The sequence below is a fragment of the Chlorocebus sabaeus genome, chromosome 15 (genome assembly GCF_047675955.1).
Source record: "Chlorocebus sabaeus isolate Y175 chromosome 15, mChlSab1.0.hap1, whole genome shotgun sequence".
In the NCBI taxonomy this organism is placed as follows: domain Eukaryota; kingdom Metazoa; phylum Chordata; class Mammalia; order Primates; family Cercopithecidae; genus Chlorocebus; species Chlorocebus sabaeus.
Window position 1 is genome coordinate 74,102,936 of NC_132918.1, and position 14,214 is coordinate 74,117,149.

The 14,214-nt window shown below is 38.3% G+C and overlaps 1 protein-coding gene across 1 annotated transcript in view; it reads left to right on the forward strand.

The window, feature by feature from the left end:
- Positions 1-14,214, forward strand: part of LOC140708567 (uncharacterized) — a 631,061-nt gene that overhangs the window by 276,787 nt on the left and 340,060 nt on the right. The window contains exon 3 of the mRNA XM_073023812.1: positions 11,454-11,522. Within this exon, the coding sequence (XP_072879913.1) occupies positions 11,454-11,522 (69 nt within the window). The remainder of the gene's footprint in view (positions 1-11,453; positions 11,523-14,214) is intronic.

Below are 14,214 nucleotides of genomic sequence, written 5' to 3' on the forward strand. Positions count from 1 at the left end.
TGGTTGACTTTTACGTATTAGAATAAAGCTCTGTATAAAATATGAAAACTATTTTATACCACCTTCCATTTTTCTCTATAGAGAAATGTATATAGAAAAATCTATAGCAACTTAAAATGAAAAAAAAAAAAAAAATTAGTGTGTCTGAAGAGGGCAGCCTTTCCACAATTTCTTGGAATTCACTCCACTTAAATATACACATTGCACTGGGCAGCCCATTTTTTTTTTTTTTTTTCCATTTAATGCTTGTGACTGCTTTTACATGTGCTGGTCCTAAATCTTATTCTCCAAAAATTAGGCTCAATTCTCCACTTCATGTCACTCCTCCATGTTTTTTTTTTTTTTTTTTTTTTTTTTTTTTCCGGTTTCAAATTATGTAAGTGGCAACAATATTCTTCAAAACAGAAGTCTGTATTTGAAATAATTAACTTTCCCCCAATTTACTAATGAGTATTTTAAGGATATACGGTTGCTTTTTTAGATGAAGTTGTATAGAAGTAAGTTGTTCCTTCTTTTAATAATTATAAAATCTTTAGTTTCTTTGGGGGAAAAGTTGACGTACTTTTCAAACTTTACCATTGATGCCCACAAGGATTAGCTATATGATCATTTCCAAGAAAAGTCATATATGTGCTCTCTCTGGCATACTCCATTAAGTCAGAGCCAGAATTTAAATGTTTTCTACCTGCACACCCACCTTGAGAAGCATGCACGCTGAGGGCAGTTTGTATCTGACAGCATGGAGGATGATTCATTGCCGGGGCTGTGGCTATGCTCTCCTTGGTACCTACAGCCAAATGGTCAAGTTGGAGCCATGTTACAACTGCCAGTGGTTGGGGAGCTCATTGCAACTGAGGGGGAATCCGTTGCTACTTTTGCAGAGGAGAAGTTGGTCCTCCCATTTCATTTTGTTCTGCAGGTAAAAAGGCGAGAGAAAATCCCAGGGTAATAGTGGAGGGCTGCACAGTGTCTCTGGATGTGTTCTTATAGAGGAAAACTTCTTGGGAGTTTCATGTCTCTTTGTGATTAGGGATAGAAAGAAGGATCTCCAATTTCATGGGGTGTTAATTAAACCACACTTAAAATTCAGCAAATGCCTCCACCACTTTCAATCTTTGAAAGGCTTTGTGGATTATAGTGCATCGGTAGCATTTAAGTCCAGGGAGGTCTGACCCTACTGAGAATTCATATGGCTTTGAGGAAAATGTGATTGGATTGGAATTCTGGTGAGGGGCAGCTCCATTCCCAGAAACTGTGTTCTAGCTAGACTGTGGCCTATTTAACGTGGTATGACAGTGTATACCTTTAACATGGTATAACTGTGTATGACAGCAGTATTATGAAAACACCTTGAAAGTATATAATGTGATATATGAATATTTAAAGACTCATGTATTCCTGGAAAGTTTGATTTTAGTTCAACCTTCTCAATTTATAGATGAGCAGAAATGACTTGATTAATGCCACATGATTAGTCTCAGATCTAGAAGAAACAAAATGTTCCCAGATTTCTTTTCATGTAACTTATATGGTGGGCAGCCTCCAAATGGCCTCCAATACCTGCCCCCTGGTATTAATACCCTGGTGTAGTCACCTCCCACATTGTACCAGAATTGGTTTGCTTGGCAACCATTGTCTGTAATCATGGGTGACTAATGAGGAAATTCAAGATTTCTTTTGTTTAAAAGAACTCTGACAATACCTGACACCACTACGTGTGTCTTACAAGTTTCCAAAACACTTGCTAGAAAATCTTCAATCCACGAATTCAGCCAGTGGAATCAACTTTGAGTTTGTTTTTTTGTTTATATTTTTTTGGAGACACGTTCTCCCTCTGTTACCCAGGCTGGAGGGAAAGTGGCACTGTCATGGCTCATGGCAGCCTCAGATTCCTGGGCTCAAGAAGTCCTGTTTCCTCAGCCTCCTGAGTAGCTGGAACTATAGGTGTGCACCACTATGCCCAGCTAATATTAATTATTGTTATTATTTTTTTGATAGAGACGGTGTTTTGCTATGTTGCTCAGGGTGGTTTCAAACTCCTGGCCTCGAGTAATCCTCTCACCTTGGCCTCCCAAAGTGCTGGAATTATATTCATAAGCCACTGTGCCCATCCCAACTTTAAGTTTTAAATGCTAGGTATGTTAGTGTCTTGACATTTTCTGGAGGTAGTGATCCAATATGACGATTTTTGCATCACAAGTTCCAAAAGTAGTGACCAGTTCTCAAGTGGGAGTAGACCTAGGAAAATGTGGCAAGCAGTCACTCAATCAATCTTCCATAAACAAGTCGCAAATCAAACACTTTTTAAGTTTTCTGTCTTTGGAACTATCCTCTGTAAGAAAGTTAAGGTATTACTTAAAGTGTTCATTGATACTCCAAGTTCCAAACCAGTACTCTGAAGATTTAGGGTCAAATTTTTCAGACAGGCTGATATGTACTACAAATTGGATAACTCATTTACTCAGGTGTGTTCTAAGGCAGACCAGATCCCTGGGGTGTTTAATAGGTATTCAATAAGTAAATAAGTTGAGATAAAGAGGGAAGAAGATAAGTAAATAGGTTCACTGGATAAATAACATTGGGAAACTGGGTTTAACAGATTGATCCATGAATAGGTCTTTGAATCAGAAATTCTCAGTGCCTTTTATACGCTAAAATGTCCAGAAATTCCTCAAGAGAGCAGTGTCCTCTGTGTTAGCATTCCTGCTTTCCTCATACCCCAACATACCAGAGACAGATAAGAACACTATATAAACAGCAACTTGTGGGCCACATCTGACCCAAGAATGATTTTGCAAATAAAGTTTTATTGGAATGCAGCCACACTCATTTGTTTGCATATTGTTTATGGCTGCAAATTTGAATAATTATCAAAGAGACCATATGGCTCATAAAGCCTAAAATATTTACTCTAGGACCCCTTAAAGAAAAATTTTGCTGAGTCCTGAATTGGAACATTTCAAAAGTGTAATATTGCCTGAAACTGACCAAAGAGCCGTATTTCAGTAGTCCATTCTGTGGGTCCAATTTCTGTATAACGCAGTTTGGGAAACAGTGAGTCAGCTCAAGCTTTCCTTATGGATGCGGTGTATGCCTCACCTTCTCTTCTTAGCTTGAAAGCAGGAGTCCCTACACTACCCTGCTATGGAACTGGTAGAGGAGGATTTCTGATTCTCTGAGACATGGTCTGGCAGATCGAACCCTGTAGCTAAAGTGAGTAGGTTCATTTTTGTAAGATGCAGCAAGATCAAGCTGAGTTAATAACAGGAAGCTTATTTATTTACTGAGCATCCTTTTCGCTCTTTTTAGTTTTGTGCAGAAAGGGAGCTGGAGGTTACCTTGGGCTCATGTCTTCGGGGACTTGTGGCTGGTTCTGTCTCCTTGAAGAAAGTGACTGCAAGCCATGTTAAATAACAATGTGAAAATTCAGGGAATTAATTTTTCACCAAAGACCTAAAGGGTGAAAAATCCTGAAACTCCTGTTTTCTATGTTTCAAAAGAATAATGTCTTTCTCTCCCCTAGGAATGATTCACTGGATGCTATATGCTTCTACAGACTTTTACTTGTATCATAGCTAAAGGTGAATAGTGATTCTGCTAGTAAGGTGTATGAGTTATCTATTGCTGTAGATAACAAATTACCTTAAGAATTAGCAGCCTTAAGCAACATTATCTTACATAGTTTCTGAGTGTAGTTTGGGTAGGTGGCTCCAGCCCAGTGTCTCTTTTCAGCTACAGTCAAGCCGTTAGCTAGTGCTACAGTCTCAGAAGGCTTGACGGGCTTTTAAGCTCATGCATGTGGCTGTTTATAGAAGGCTTCAATTCCTCACCATATGGGACTCCTCATAGGGGACCCACGGGTCCTTAGATTTACCCACCCAGAGTAAATGATTTAAGAGAGAGCATACCCAAGGTGAAAACCCTAGTCTCTTCTATGCTAGTCTAGGAAACGACATACTATCATTTTTACTGTATTTTATTGTTCAAATAATATGGGAGGGGCCTACAGAGAGGTGTGAATACCAGAAAGCAGGGGTCATTGGAGGCCACCTTAGAGCCCGGCTCACACATTCTGGCTGTTTAAAGCAGTCTCTGTGATGAAACTTCTTAGCCTTTACCTCTTCCCTCCGGCCTAGGACACTGAAAGTCCAAGGCTAGAAAGTTGGGCCTAACGTTTTACATGTGTCTAAAGTCAACCCTGCACATGTAAGACCATTGATAGCCCACCGGGCACCATTTTGTAAATGAGAAAAAGGTACCCTTCCCAAGATAATTTACTTCCACTGGTTGGACAATTGTTCTAATATGCCAATTTTATTACAGTAAGACAGTTTACATCTGCTGGAAGAGTGTTGTAATATACCAACGCATAATTTTTTTATGTTATGAATGACTCCCTCATGCAGTATACAACATGCACAGCCTGCGTATGCTATGGTCTTGGCAGATGGATTCTAGCTAACTGTACATTTAAAATAGCTACGTACAATGACTGCCACATCTTGACCAGTCTTTCTAGAATCTCCCAAATGGGCTTAATCTCTCACAGTGCACCCATAACACTTAAGAATTAGAGCAATTATATGCTCTTAGTAATTACATATTCTTCCTTATAGTAGAGTTATGTATGTATTAACCTCCCTCACTTAACTGTAACCTCTTTGAGGGTAAGAGCTGAGTCTCTTCATTCATTATTTCATTCATCTCATATATACTGAGACACTGGTACTGGTAAAAGTGATGGTTAAAAAAAGAGTAACCCTTGTCTCCTGGTACTTAGAGTCTCATGTAGGGCATGAACAATGTCAAATAAAACAAATATGCAAACAAGATCATTTCTAACAGTGATAGGTTCTGTGAAAAAAATATGATAGGGTAATGGGATAAAGACTGATGACATTAGGCTTACTTGTTCTTTGGGGCGGAGTGGGAAGAGGAAGAGGAGGAGGAGGTAAAAACCTCTCAGAGGAGAATCCCAGCATCCTTGTAACCCCTGTAGCTAACAGAGTACCTTGCAGATACTAGATATGGAACAAAATTGTTGTAAAGTTAAAGTGAAGTGGGGTTCAAAGAACAAGCAAATAAAAACTCTGCAAGGAACATTTGGATTTCAGTAAATATGTGCCATATTTTAACTCCTAGAGGAAGATGGAGTCTCTATTATTCCACATCTGCTTTTTATAAGCAAAGCACAAAGACTTTGTTAGGTCTTCTTAAATAAGACTCATTTATTTCTTCTCTCTCACTGGAACATAAATAAAACCAAGAGGCAAAGCCTACTGAATATAGTTACTAAATCAATCTTTACTGGTCAATTGTATTGAGATTTTCTCCATTTTATATTTGGGCTGAGGCTAGCTTAGATTTATTTTATTTTGCATTTTGTATTGGAATGAGGCACAATGAGTAACTTGTCCAACTTTAGATTTCAGAAGGAGGAACATGGAGATTTCGGAGGCGGTCCAGAGGAGGGCAGTGAAATGGCTAAAAGGCTGGAAACTAGGGCTCACTGAGAAAGGTTAAATAAAACGGATTGATTTAATCATGAAAAAAATGCCAAAGGATGCTTGGCATTAAAAAGAGATAAAGAATATGTGAGCTGCTTGTCAAAGCTTTAATGATCTGGGGCTTTATTAAAACTAGGAAGATTTAGGTCAGCTTTTATGTAGCATTTCTTTCCCAATTGTTGGAAGAGTCTCCATAGTGTTAAGAATGTGATGGAACTCCTTGGCTGAGTGAAATGAATCTAGAGTTCTTGTGTTTCATAACTGAGCTCAATAATTTATTATTAAAATGAGGGAAATTGGTTCAAAATTATGTTTATAAAGGATGGGGAGGGTAGAGAACATTTATTATGTATCTCCTGGACACTAACTACATAGGTTCTCAATAAATGCTGAAGATTTATTGGTATAGCAACACATGTTGGAATATTTGTTCCAGAATATCACAGCTATAATGAGGAAATCGTGCCATTCTTTTAATAGCAAAGTTGATAAAGTCCAGAACTTCGCTCCACCTTCTTTTTCTTTATCAGTTTCCTTTTTCTTAGTTTGCTTGGTATGAGTACTTGTGGTTTGTGTAGCTACTTATTATTTAGGTGAACATGGGTAGAGTCTTCTACTTATTGTTAACAAAGTCTCTTACTCTGGAAGAATAATTTTTAAGTCAGCTATCCATATCTTGCTTATTAAAAATGTCACTGCTGTCTAGGTCATTTGCTCTTTTGGTCTCGTTTCTTGCATGATTCACTTCATTGGAGTTGGAAATATGTTTTTCCAGCTGAAATTAAAATCCCCAAACTTACGTCTGCCATCCAGAGTTCAGTTTGCCTGAGCAAACCATGTTGGATCCTGGATCATATTTGTCAATGACTTTTTATGCTAAGATGTTAAATGCAGATGTTCAATTGGCACCTTTCAACACTATTTATTGGTTTTTCATTTTTCTTCAAATATGCTTAAGGCTTAATGCAGTAATACCAGGAAAAACTCCAGTTACTGAAAAATGTACATGTTCCCAAGGTTCCTTATCTTATGGTGATTGGCAACTAGACTTGGGAGAAGCTGGCCAAGCAAAGGACAGTTGTGGGATGGAGTACACCGGCTGCCTGGTTGGTTGGCAGCCTTCCTGCGGCAGCTGGCATTGCTCCTCAACTCTAAATTGCCATTGAATTTGATCTGTGTTCCAGGCTTCTGCACAACACTTCCTCTTTTTCCTTTGTTTAACAGAACACCCTGTTAAAAAGGATCTTCCTAATAGCACTTTCTGCATGCTTTGTCACCAAAATGTTCTACACTGTCTTACTCCTGTATTCCTTCCTTTATGATATAAAGTACTTGGATTTCCATGAGTTTTACCAGCCCGAGGAAGGAAAAGAGAATATTCAAAGGAGGGTAAACATTTTAGTCTCAATATTTCTTTGATGTCTAGCTCCTGCTAGCTTTTGCAGATCATTTAGTTCTTTCAAAGTTATTCCACGGTATTCCTGAGACTTCTCATGCGGTACAACACATGCCCATTAACCAGCGCTGTCGACTTTAAAGTGGCGACTGTCATTTTCCTTATTTCTTACCCTAGCAACTTTAGCAAATGATATTTTCTAAGAAGCCATATTACAGAGCTCCCCATGCTAATATTTTGAAGTCTAGGCCAATGGTGCTACACTTACTAAGAAATTACAGAAGCTATGGGGGCTCTCCAGTTTCACCATTTTTAATGCATAGTTGCCCTCAAGAATGCCATTTCCATCACCACTGTCCCTGTTGAAGCTGTCTCCTGTTGATATGTGACAAAGGTAAATAGGGTTGTTTACTGAAGCTGTTAATTAGTTTGATGTTCACTGGGAACTTACTAAATTCCAGGCACAGGCATGCCTGGTTACAGGAGTAAATAAGACCCAGCCCCAGCTGGCACTCCCACCCCTTACCATAGGTTTGTGAATGTGTACTCTAAAGAGGGAGCTGTATTAGAAGGCAATTATAAGACAGTGTGATAAGAATTTTGATAAGGGGTAAGCACGGATATGTTGGAAACAGATCTGAAGGGCAGCAGCCATTCTTGATATTAAGGGTTTTCCCAGGGAGGTGGTGTGGGCTGGGGTATCTAAACTAAAGCCCTTACTCAACTATTTAATTGGGTTGTGGTTCAAGGTTCAATCTATATCAGTAGATTAAACATCAGATTCTTTTTTTCCCAAGTGACTTTCCACAATTTCCTGAAATACTTCTCTGGAGTTTGAGTGTTCAATGTATCTGCTTAGAGAAAATTGTTATCAATAATATCCTTGGGACCTTGTCCTTCAGTTAATACATGTGGCTGTAGAAGGATGTGTTGGGATTATTCTGGAATTTTCCCCTGCTCCTAAAATTTAGTGTGAATCAATTGAAGAGCCTCTTAAAAATGCAAATTGCTGGATCCTACTCCCAGAGATTTGTAAATTCCTGGGGTCAGATAATTTGCATTTTCAACCAGCATGACTCATTATTCTGATCCGGGTACTGCTCTTTGATTAACCACTGGCTGCTAAGAACACTAGTAGGAGTAAAATTAGGATATGAACAATTGCTTAGCTAGTTTGTCAGGTAATTTTATTTTTGTCTAAGCTGACACCCAAACCACATGTTATGCATATTATGGCTAGTTTTTTTGTTTGTTGGTTTTTCCAAAAACACATCACGGAAACCCAACCAGATATTATGATTTGTGATACGAGATTGATTTTTTAGCAGTCACATCCATGAAAGACACCACACAATTCTGAACATTATGTCCTTAGATTTGTAATTAATGTTGATCAGTTATTTTGTTGCTAAACTACTGCCTTGTACATTTTTCCTTCGCACTAGAAAGGACATGAAGTGTGTGAATGACAGTAGATGCAATTACCATTATAAAGTTGATTATACTTGAGTCAATGCTGAAATGCAGTGTAACCTTTAGGAAAAAGTTACATGTGGGCATGGAAGTATTGTGACACTTCTTAGGAGAGACAGATGTGCATTTCATACTGAGTTATTATTGCAATCAAATCCACAAGTGCCCATTTTTTGCCCTTCCCGTTTCAAGATTACGTGATAACTTGGATCACATGCTGCAGACCACACATCTCACTTTTCTTTAAAATATATTTTGAATGTCAGCGCTTATATCTTGACTTTGATTACCATAATTTTATCTTGATTTTTAAAAAAAGCCAAAGCTTTGTTTTTCTGACAGTGAAGGTAAAATTTATAGTTGCAATTTCAAAAATTCATATTGTGGCTTTAAACAATGATGAGATATGTTCTCAAAGCATGATGCCTCAAAAATTAGTCTGATAGTGAATTGCAAAATCTTATGATTTAGGGAGACTTAGAGAGTCTTCACTGAAGCCCAGATTATTGGGCTGGAAAACCAGTTGACAGTTTCTTTCTAAAAATTCAGGGAAGCTGGAATCTGTTAAAATATGCAGTTAAGGGGCTATTTTGAATTATTAACATTGTCTAGTTAACTGAGGTTTAAGAACACATTTCTTTGGTATTTTTGAAAACAATATTGAAAGGAATATAATCTTTCCATGGAAATTCAGTGTTACCACTATATTAGTAATCATTTAAACACTCTAAAAGTGTAGAATCATTAAATTGTACAGATTTGGGACTGGATTAATTAGCCTGAGGACCATTTAATTTAACCTTATTTCACAATTAGGAAAATGAATATCAGAGAAGGTACATGATCATTTAGTGGTAGAGTCTGATACATCTGAAGTTCATTCCTATTGTGTCTCACTAATGAAATATGGTTAAGTTTTTGGTTTAACTTCTAGCTACTACCTTGTTAGTTCTTCCTTTATCTGTATTAAAAACCACAATACTTTCTCACACTTTGTTCTGGGGTCCAATCTCATTAGCCTCAGTGGCGAAGGGAGGGATTGGGAAGGCCTGACAGTGAAACCCAGCCCTGCCTTCTCAGATGGGCAGATGCTAGAGGAAAGTTGAATCGAGCCGGCAGAACACAGCATTGAGCCGCCATGCCAACCTCTCTGTGGCAGAGTTTCAAGAAAGCTGTCAGAATCAGCAAAGGCCAGCACAGAATTACATAGGAATCCTGAAAGGCAGATGGAACACAGTGATGGTGAATACAAGAATTGGCAGTACGGCATTGGTCTCTTGATCATTTTCCAAGCACACCAAGCGCTTTCACATCTTCATGCCTCTGTCATTCTGTTCTTTCTGCCTAAAGCACCCACAAGTTTCTGATGAATCAAATTCCTATAATTTGACTCCTATTTTGAATGAGAGAGGAGAGTATATCATTAAACTCGGCAAGTAACAGAAAATGTGATTATGGTCATTTACACAAGGAGGATTTAGGCAAAAGGAGCAGCCTGAAGCTTTGCTTCAGCTGGTCAACAAGAATAGGGGCAGCCTGTCTGCTCTGCTCTTGGCTTTTTCCTCATGGTTACAGAATGATTGCTCTAGCTGTATGTGACAAATCTGCATTTAGAGAGGGAGAAGAGTGATGGGATGGTACATGCCTTCTCCTTTCTCTTTCACCAGGAAAACAAAGAGTTTTCTAGAACTTCCCCCAGAAGCATTATGTCTCATTGGCCAGAGCTGTGCCATGTTACCATTTCTAGAGAGAAGGTATGCTGAGAAAGTGAGTAGTCAGCTTTCTGGCCTCTATGATGGAAGCAGACATCGAAAAATGGTGTCAAGAATGGTTTTGGATGAGCTTGTCTACATGAGCTTGTGGCATTTTACAAGCCCGCAGAGGGGGTAGCAGTGACATAGTCAGGTCTTTCCAAACAGGAAGGATCTCTTTATAACAAAAATAACTGACTCTCAAATAACCTCATTTATTAACTTGCACATTTGTATACCAGTTTTGTTTCAAGTGGAAACTTACCATAATGTGGCTTATTTTCTGCTTGTTGTATTAATTCTTTTTTTTTTTTTTTTTTTTTTTTTTTTTTGAGAGGGAGTCTCGCTCTGTTGCCCAGGCTGGAGTGCAGTGGCATGGTCTTGGTTCACTGCAACCTCTGCTTCCCGGGTTCAAGCAATTCTCCTGCCTCAGTCACCCAAGTAGCTGGGACTACAGGCATGTGCCACTATGCCTGACTGATTTTTTGTATTTTTAGTTGAGATGTGATTTCACCGTGTTAGCCAGGATGGTCTCAATCTACTGACTTCGTGATCCACCTGTCTTGGCCTCCCAAAGTGAATTAATACTTTACATGTGCATAGATCTTTACAAAGTACTTCATATCTAATTATGTTTGAGCCTCACAAAAATCCTATGATATAAAAATTATTATTCCAGCCGGGTACAGTGGCTCATGCCTGTAATCCCAGCACTTTGGAGCCAAGGTGAGTGGATCATGAGGTCAGGAGATCGAGACCATCCTGGCCAACATGGTGAAACCCCGCCTCCACTAAAATAAAACAACAACAAAGAACAGGCATGGTGGCGTGCACCTGTAGTCCCAGCAACTTGGGAAGCTGAGGCAGAGGAATCACTTGAACCCGAAAGGTGGAGGTTGCAGTGGGCCAAGATCAGAGATTGCACCACTGTACTCCAGCCTGGCAATAGAGCAAGACTCCATTGCAAAAATAATAATAATAATAATAATAATAACAATCGTAATAATAAATAAATAAATAAATACATACATAAATATTACTCCAGTGTCACAGAAGAAAAAACAGAGAGAGAGCTTGGGTGACTTGTACCACATCAAATAACTTATACAAACTGAGACTTAGATGCATGTATTTTGACTCTGGTATCCATATTACTATATTTGCTGAGGAGGATGTTTTAAAAGAAATAAAAGGGAAAGATTAAGTTCAGACAGAATTTAAGATGTGTTCATTTTTGGAACTGTAGACACTGCATAAATAATTTGTTTAGAAAAACATAAAGTGTATTCCTGTTTTATGACAGCGGGAATTTTTTTTTCTCCTCAGAGAACTTCAGCCAACAAGTCTTCAGGTGCTCCTTCCTATAGCAGATGGTCCAGTTCACAGCCACATCAGGTAATAGGCTCTTTTTAAGAAACTTGACATGCTTGTTTTCCTTGAAGTGCGCTTGAACTCAATTATTTCTTTTCTTTTCTCTTCTCTTCTCTTTTCTTTCTGTCTTTCTGTCTTTCTGTCTTTCTCTCTCTCTCTTTCTCTCTTTCTTTTTGCTGGGCAAGTATGGAAGCTTTTGGGCTCTTATCTATTCTTGCCTCAAATGTGGCCTCTCTTGACAAAGGGCTGTGCAGTTCATTCATCATCTGCGTCAAGTTTAAGGTCAGGGCTGTGTGAAGGTGATGGTGACAGGAGGGCAGGAGCTTGGAAGATGCTGAGTTTCCATGTTCAAAGCCCTCCACAGTGAAGAGCATAGATAAAATTAATCCATCAAATATTGAAAGTTAAGTTTGCCTTGTTTTTCCTTGACAAAAATTTTCTCTTCCGTTTCTTTTATTCCAGAAAATTGTATAGGCACCCATGTGTCTTTGCATGGAACTGTGTGGTACCTGGTGTCTCTCTGTGAGTTTATGTACCAATATATTAAGAAAAGACACTAATTTTACGAAGTACCAATATATTAAGAAAAGACACTAATTTTATGAAGAATTACTTTTTTGCCTAGTTATTCAGGCTCATTAACAACCTCTACTCATGTCAATTAATACTGAATGTTAATTGCCTAAAGGTTAAGTTAAGCCAGCAGAGTGATGTCATATCTGTGTAAAGAAAATAGATCTTTTCCGTTAGTGAGCATTTTCACAGGCGACAGACTGTGACCATGTGGGCTTCTGAGTGGTCTTCTGCTTTCTGAAGCCACATGATGAGAGAACACTAACTTTGGACTCTAAAAGCTGAGTAGGATATGCATTCAAATCACCTACTAGTTATGAGACAAAGAAGAAAACAACTCTCATTTGTCTTTTGGTTAGAATTATCTCTAACCAAGTGACTTTTCAGGTCACTTCAGCTTCTGCAGTAATTTTAAGAAGGTGCATTATAAATAATTTATATTTACTCCCCACTCTTTTTAACTTTTGTCAAAATTTAGCATTGGTGCTAACTTACTGCAATAGCAGCATGATGTAAGAACTCTTTCTGTATGCTCTTTTTAAACTTTTTCTCTTTTTGCAATTACAAATTGCCATTTGTCAATAAAACAATAGTAAAGAAAATTAATGAGAAGAATAAATTCCACCACTATGCAATATTTTATCTTAGTACCTATTTTGACATTGAATTAGTTGGTAAAAAGAAGAAGTTGATGTGATGGCTTTGCCTCCATTGGCATCAGCTTTGTGTGGATGCTGTAGGTTCTGGTAACTTAAAAGGATGTATTGCTTGACAACTGTGAACTGAAAAAGCGGGTGGCACAAAAGAGGGGCAGTAGCCCCAGTAAACAGAAATTACTCTGACTATCTAGGTTTCATTTACTTCCTAGAGTGCACATAACCTGAAAATGCATAGTTGGTTATAAGTTGGTAGTATTTCTGATTTCTGTTCTCAGACTTTCAAGGGACTGAATTGAGCAAGTCACTACTCATCTCTGCACCACTCTGAAAAAGTCCTAGGAGATGTTTTAATTTAATCTTTACAATCTAAGAAAAGCGAGACCTAGAGAATATACTGTTCAAGATTATATGAATTCAGTTGTTCTAGAATTCTATGTTCTTTTCTCAGAACTTATTTAATTTTACAAATCAATAAGATCCTTTTGGGAACTTCCCAGTGAGATAATCTAATATTATCTTTTTGTGAATCTGTGCTGGTCCTGGAAAGCTCTTCACATGATGCAATGAAATGAGAAAAGTGAAGACAGGGTAGTCCTTCATGAAATTAACTTACTTTTATAAAGGTATAAACATATTGGATGGTATTTGTGTCATTTTAAATATTCTAGGCAAATTAAAGTGTTGACCATTTTGTGTATATTTCCCAATGTTTTCTCTTTGAATACTTAAGGGACTGTGAAATTCAAGAGTGGAATAGGTACTAAAAGTGGGTTTCCTTTTTACCCTCTCACATATTGGAAGAACTATGGTTATATTGGGGGACTTTGAACTTTTTCATTGTGGGGCATAACTGGGTGGGATTTTCAAATGGTACTCTGTCTAAAACTAATATTGGTGTCATCTTTTTGGTATTGAGGGTTCCTTTTTATTCTAAACAAAAGGAGTGGTACGGTTCTTTATATTCCTTTAGGTTCCTTGGCAATTGCCTGTTGTGCTGGACCTTTGCTCTTTTGCTTGCAGATCCATTCAATGCCCATCCCTTGACATCTACCTTCCTGGGCTCCCCTGCTAACTGACAGCCAAATAGGTTTTCCCAATGGGAGACCTTGGTGGGACTTAGGAAAGAGACAGGAAGAACAAAACCAGGATATTTATTTTCTTCTCTGTCTGCTTTTGGGTAGCATCTCTCTATGGTCTGGGTAGACCAGCTCCTGTGAGACAATTCTGTTTTCTAGCCTCTAGAGACAATCCCCTTTGACCCCTCAGCCCTAAGGGAGGTAGCAGCTTCCCTCACCTATTGACATTTTAGCTCTCACAACACACTTGTAACTAGTTCCGTGTATTAAATGCCGTCTCTTGGACTGCCTGGTATGGTCTGTGTTTTTCTAACAGCTTTTCAGCTGTCCTCTGAATGGTACACCTACTGTTGTATATGCACTTCATTCTTTTGTTGTTGTAACAGTGGCGTTTGTTTTAGAAATGTG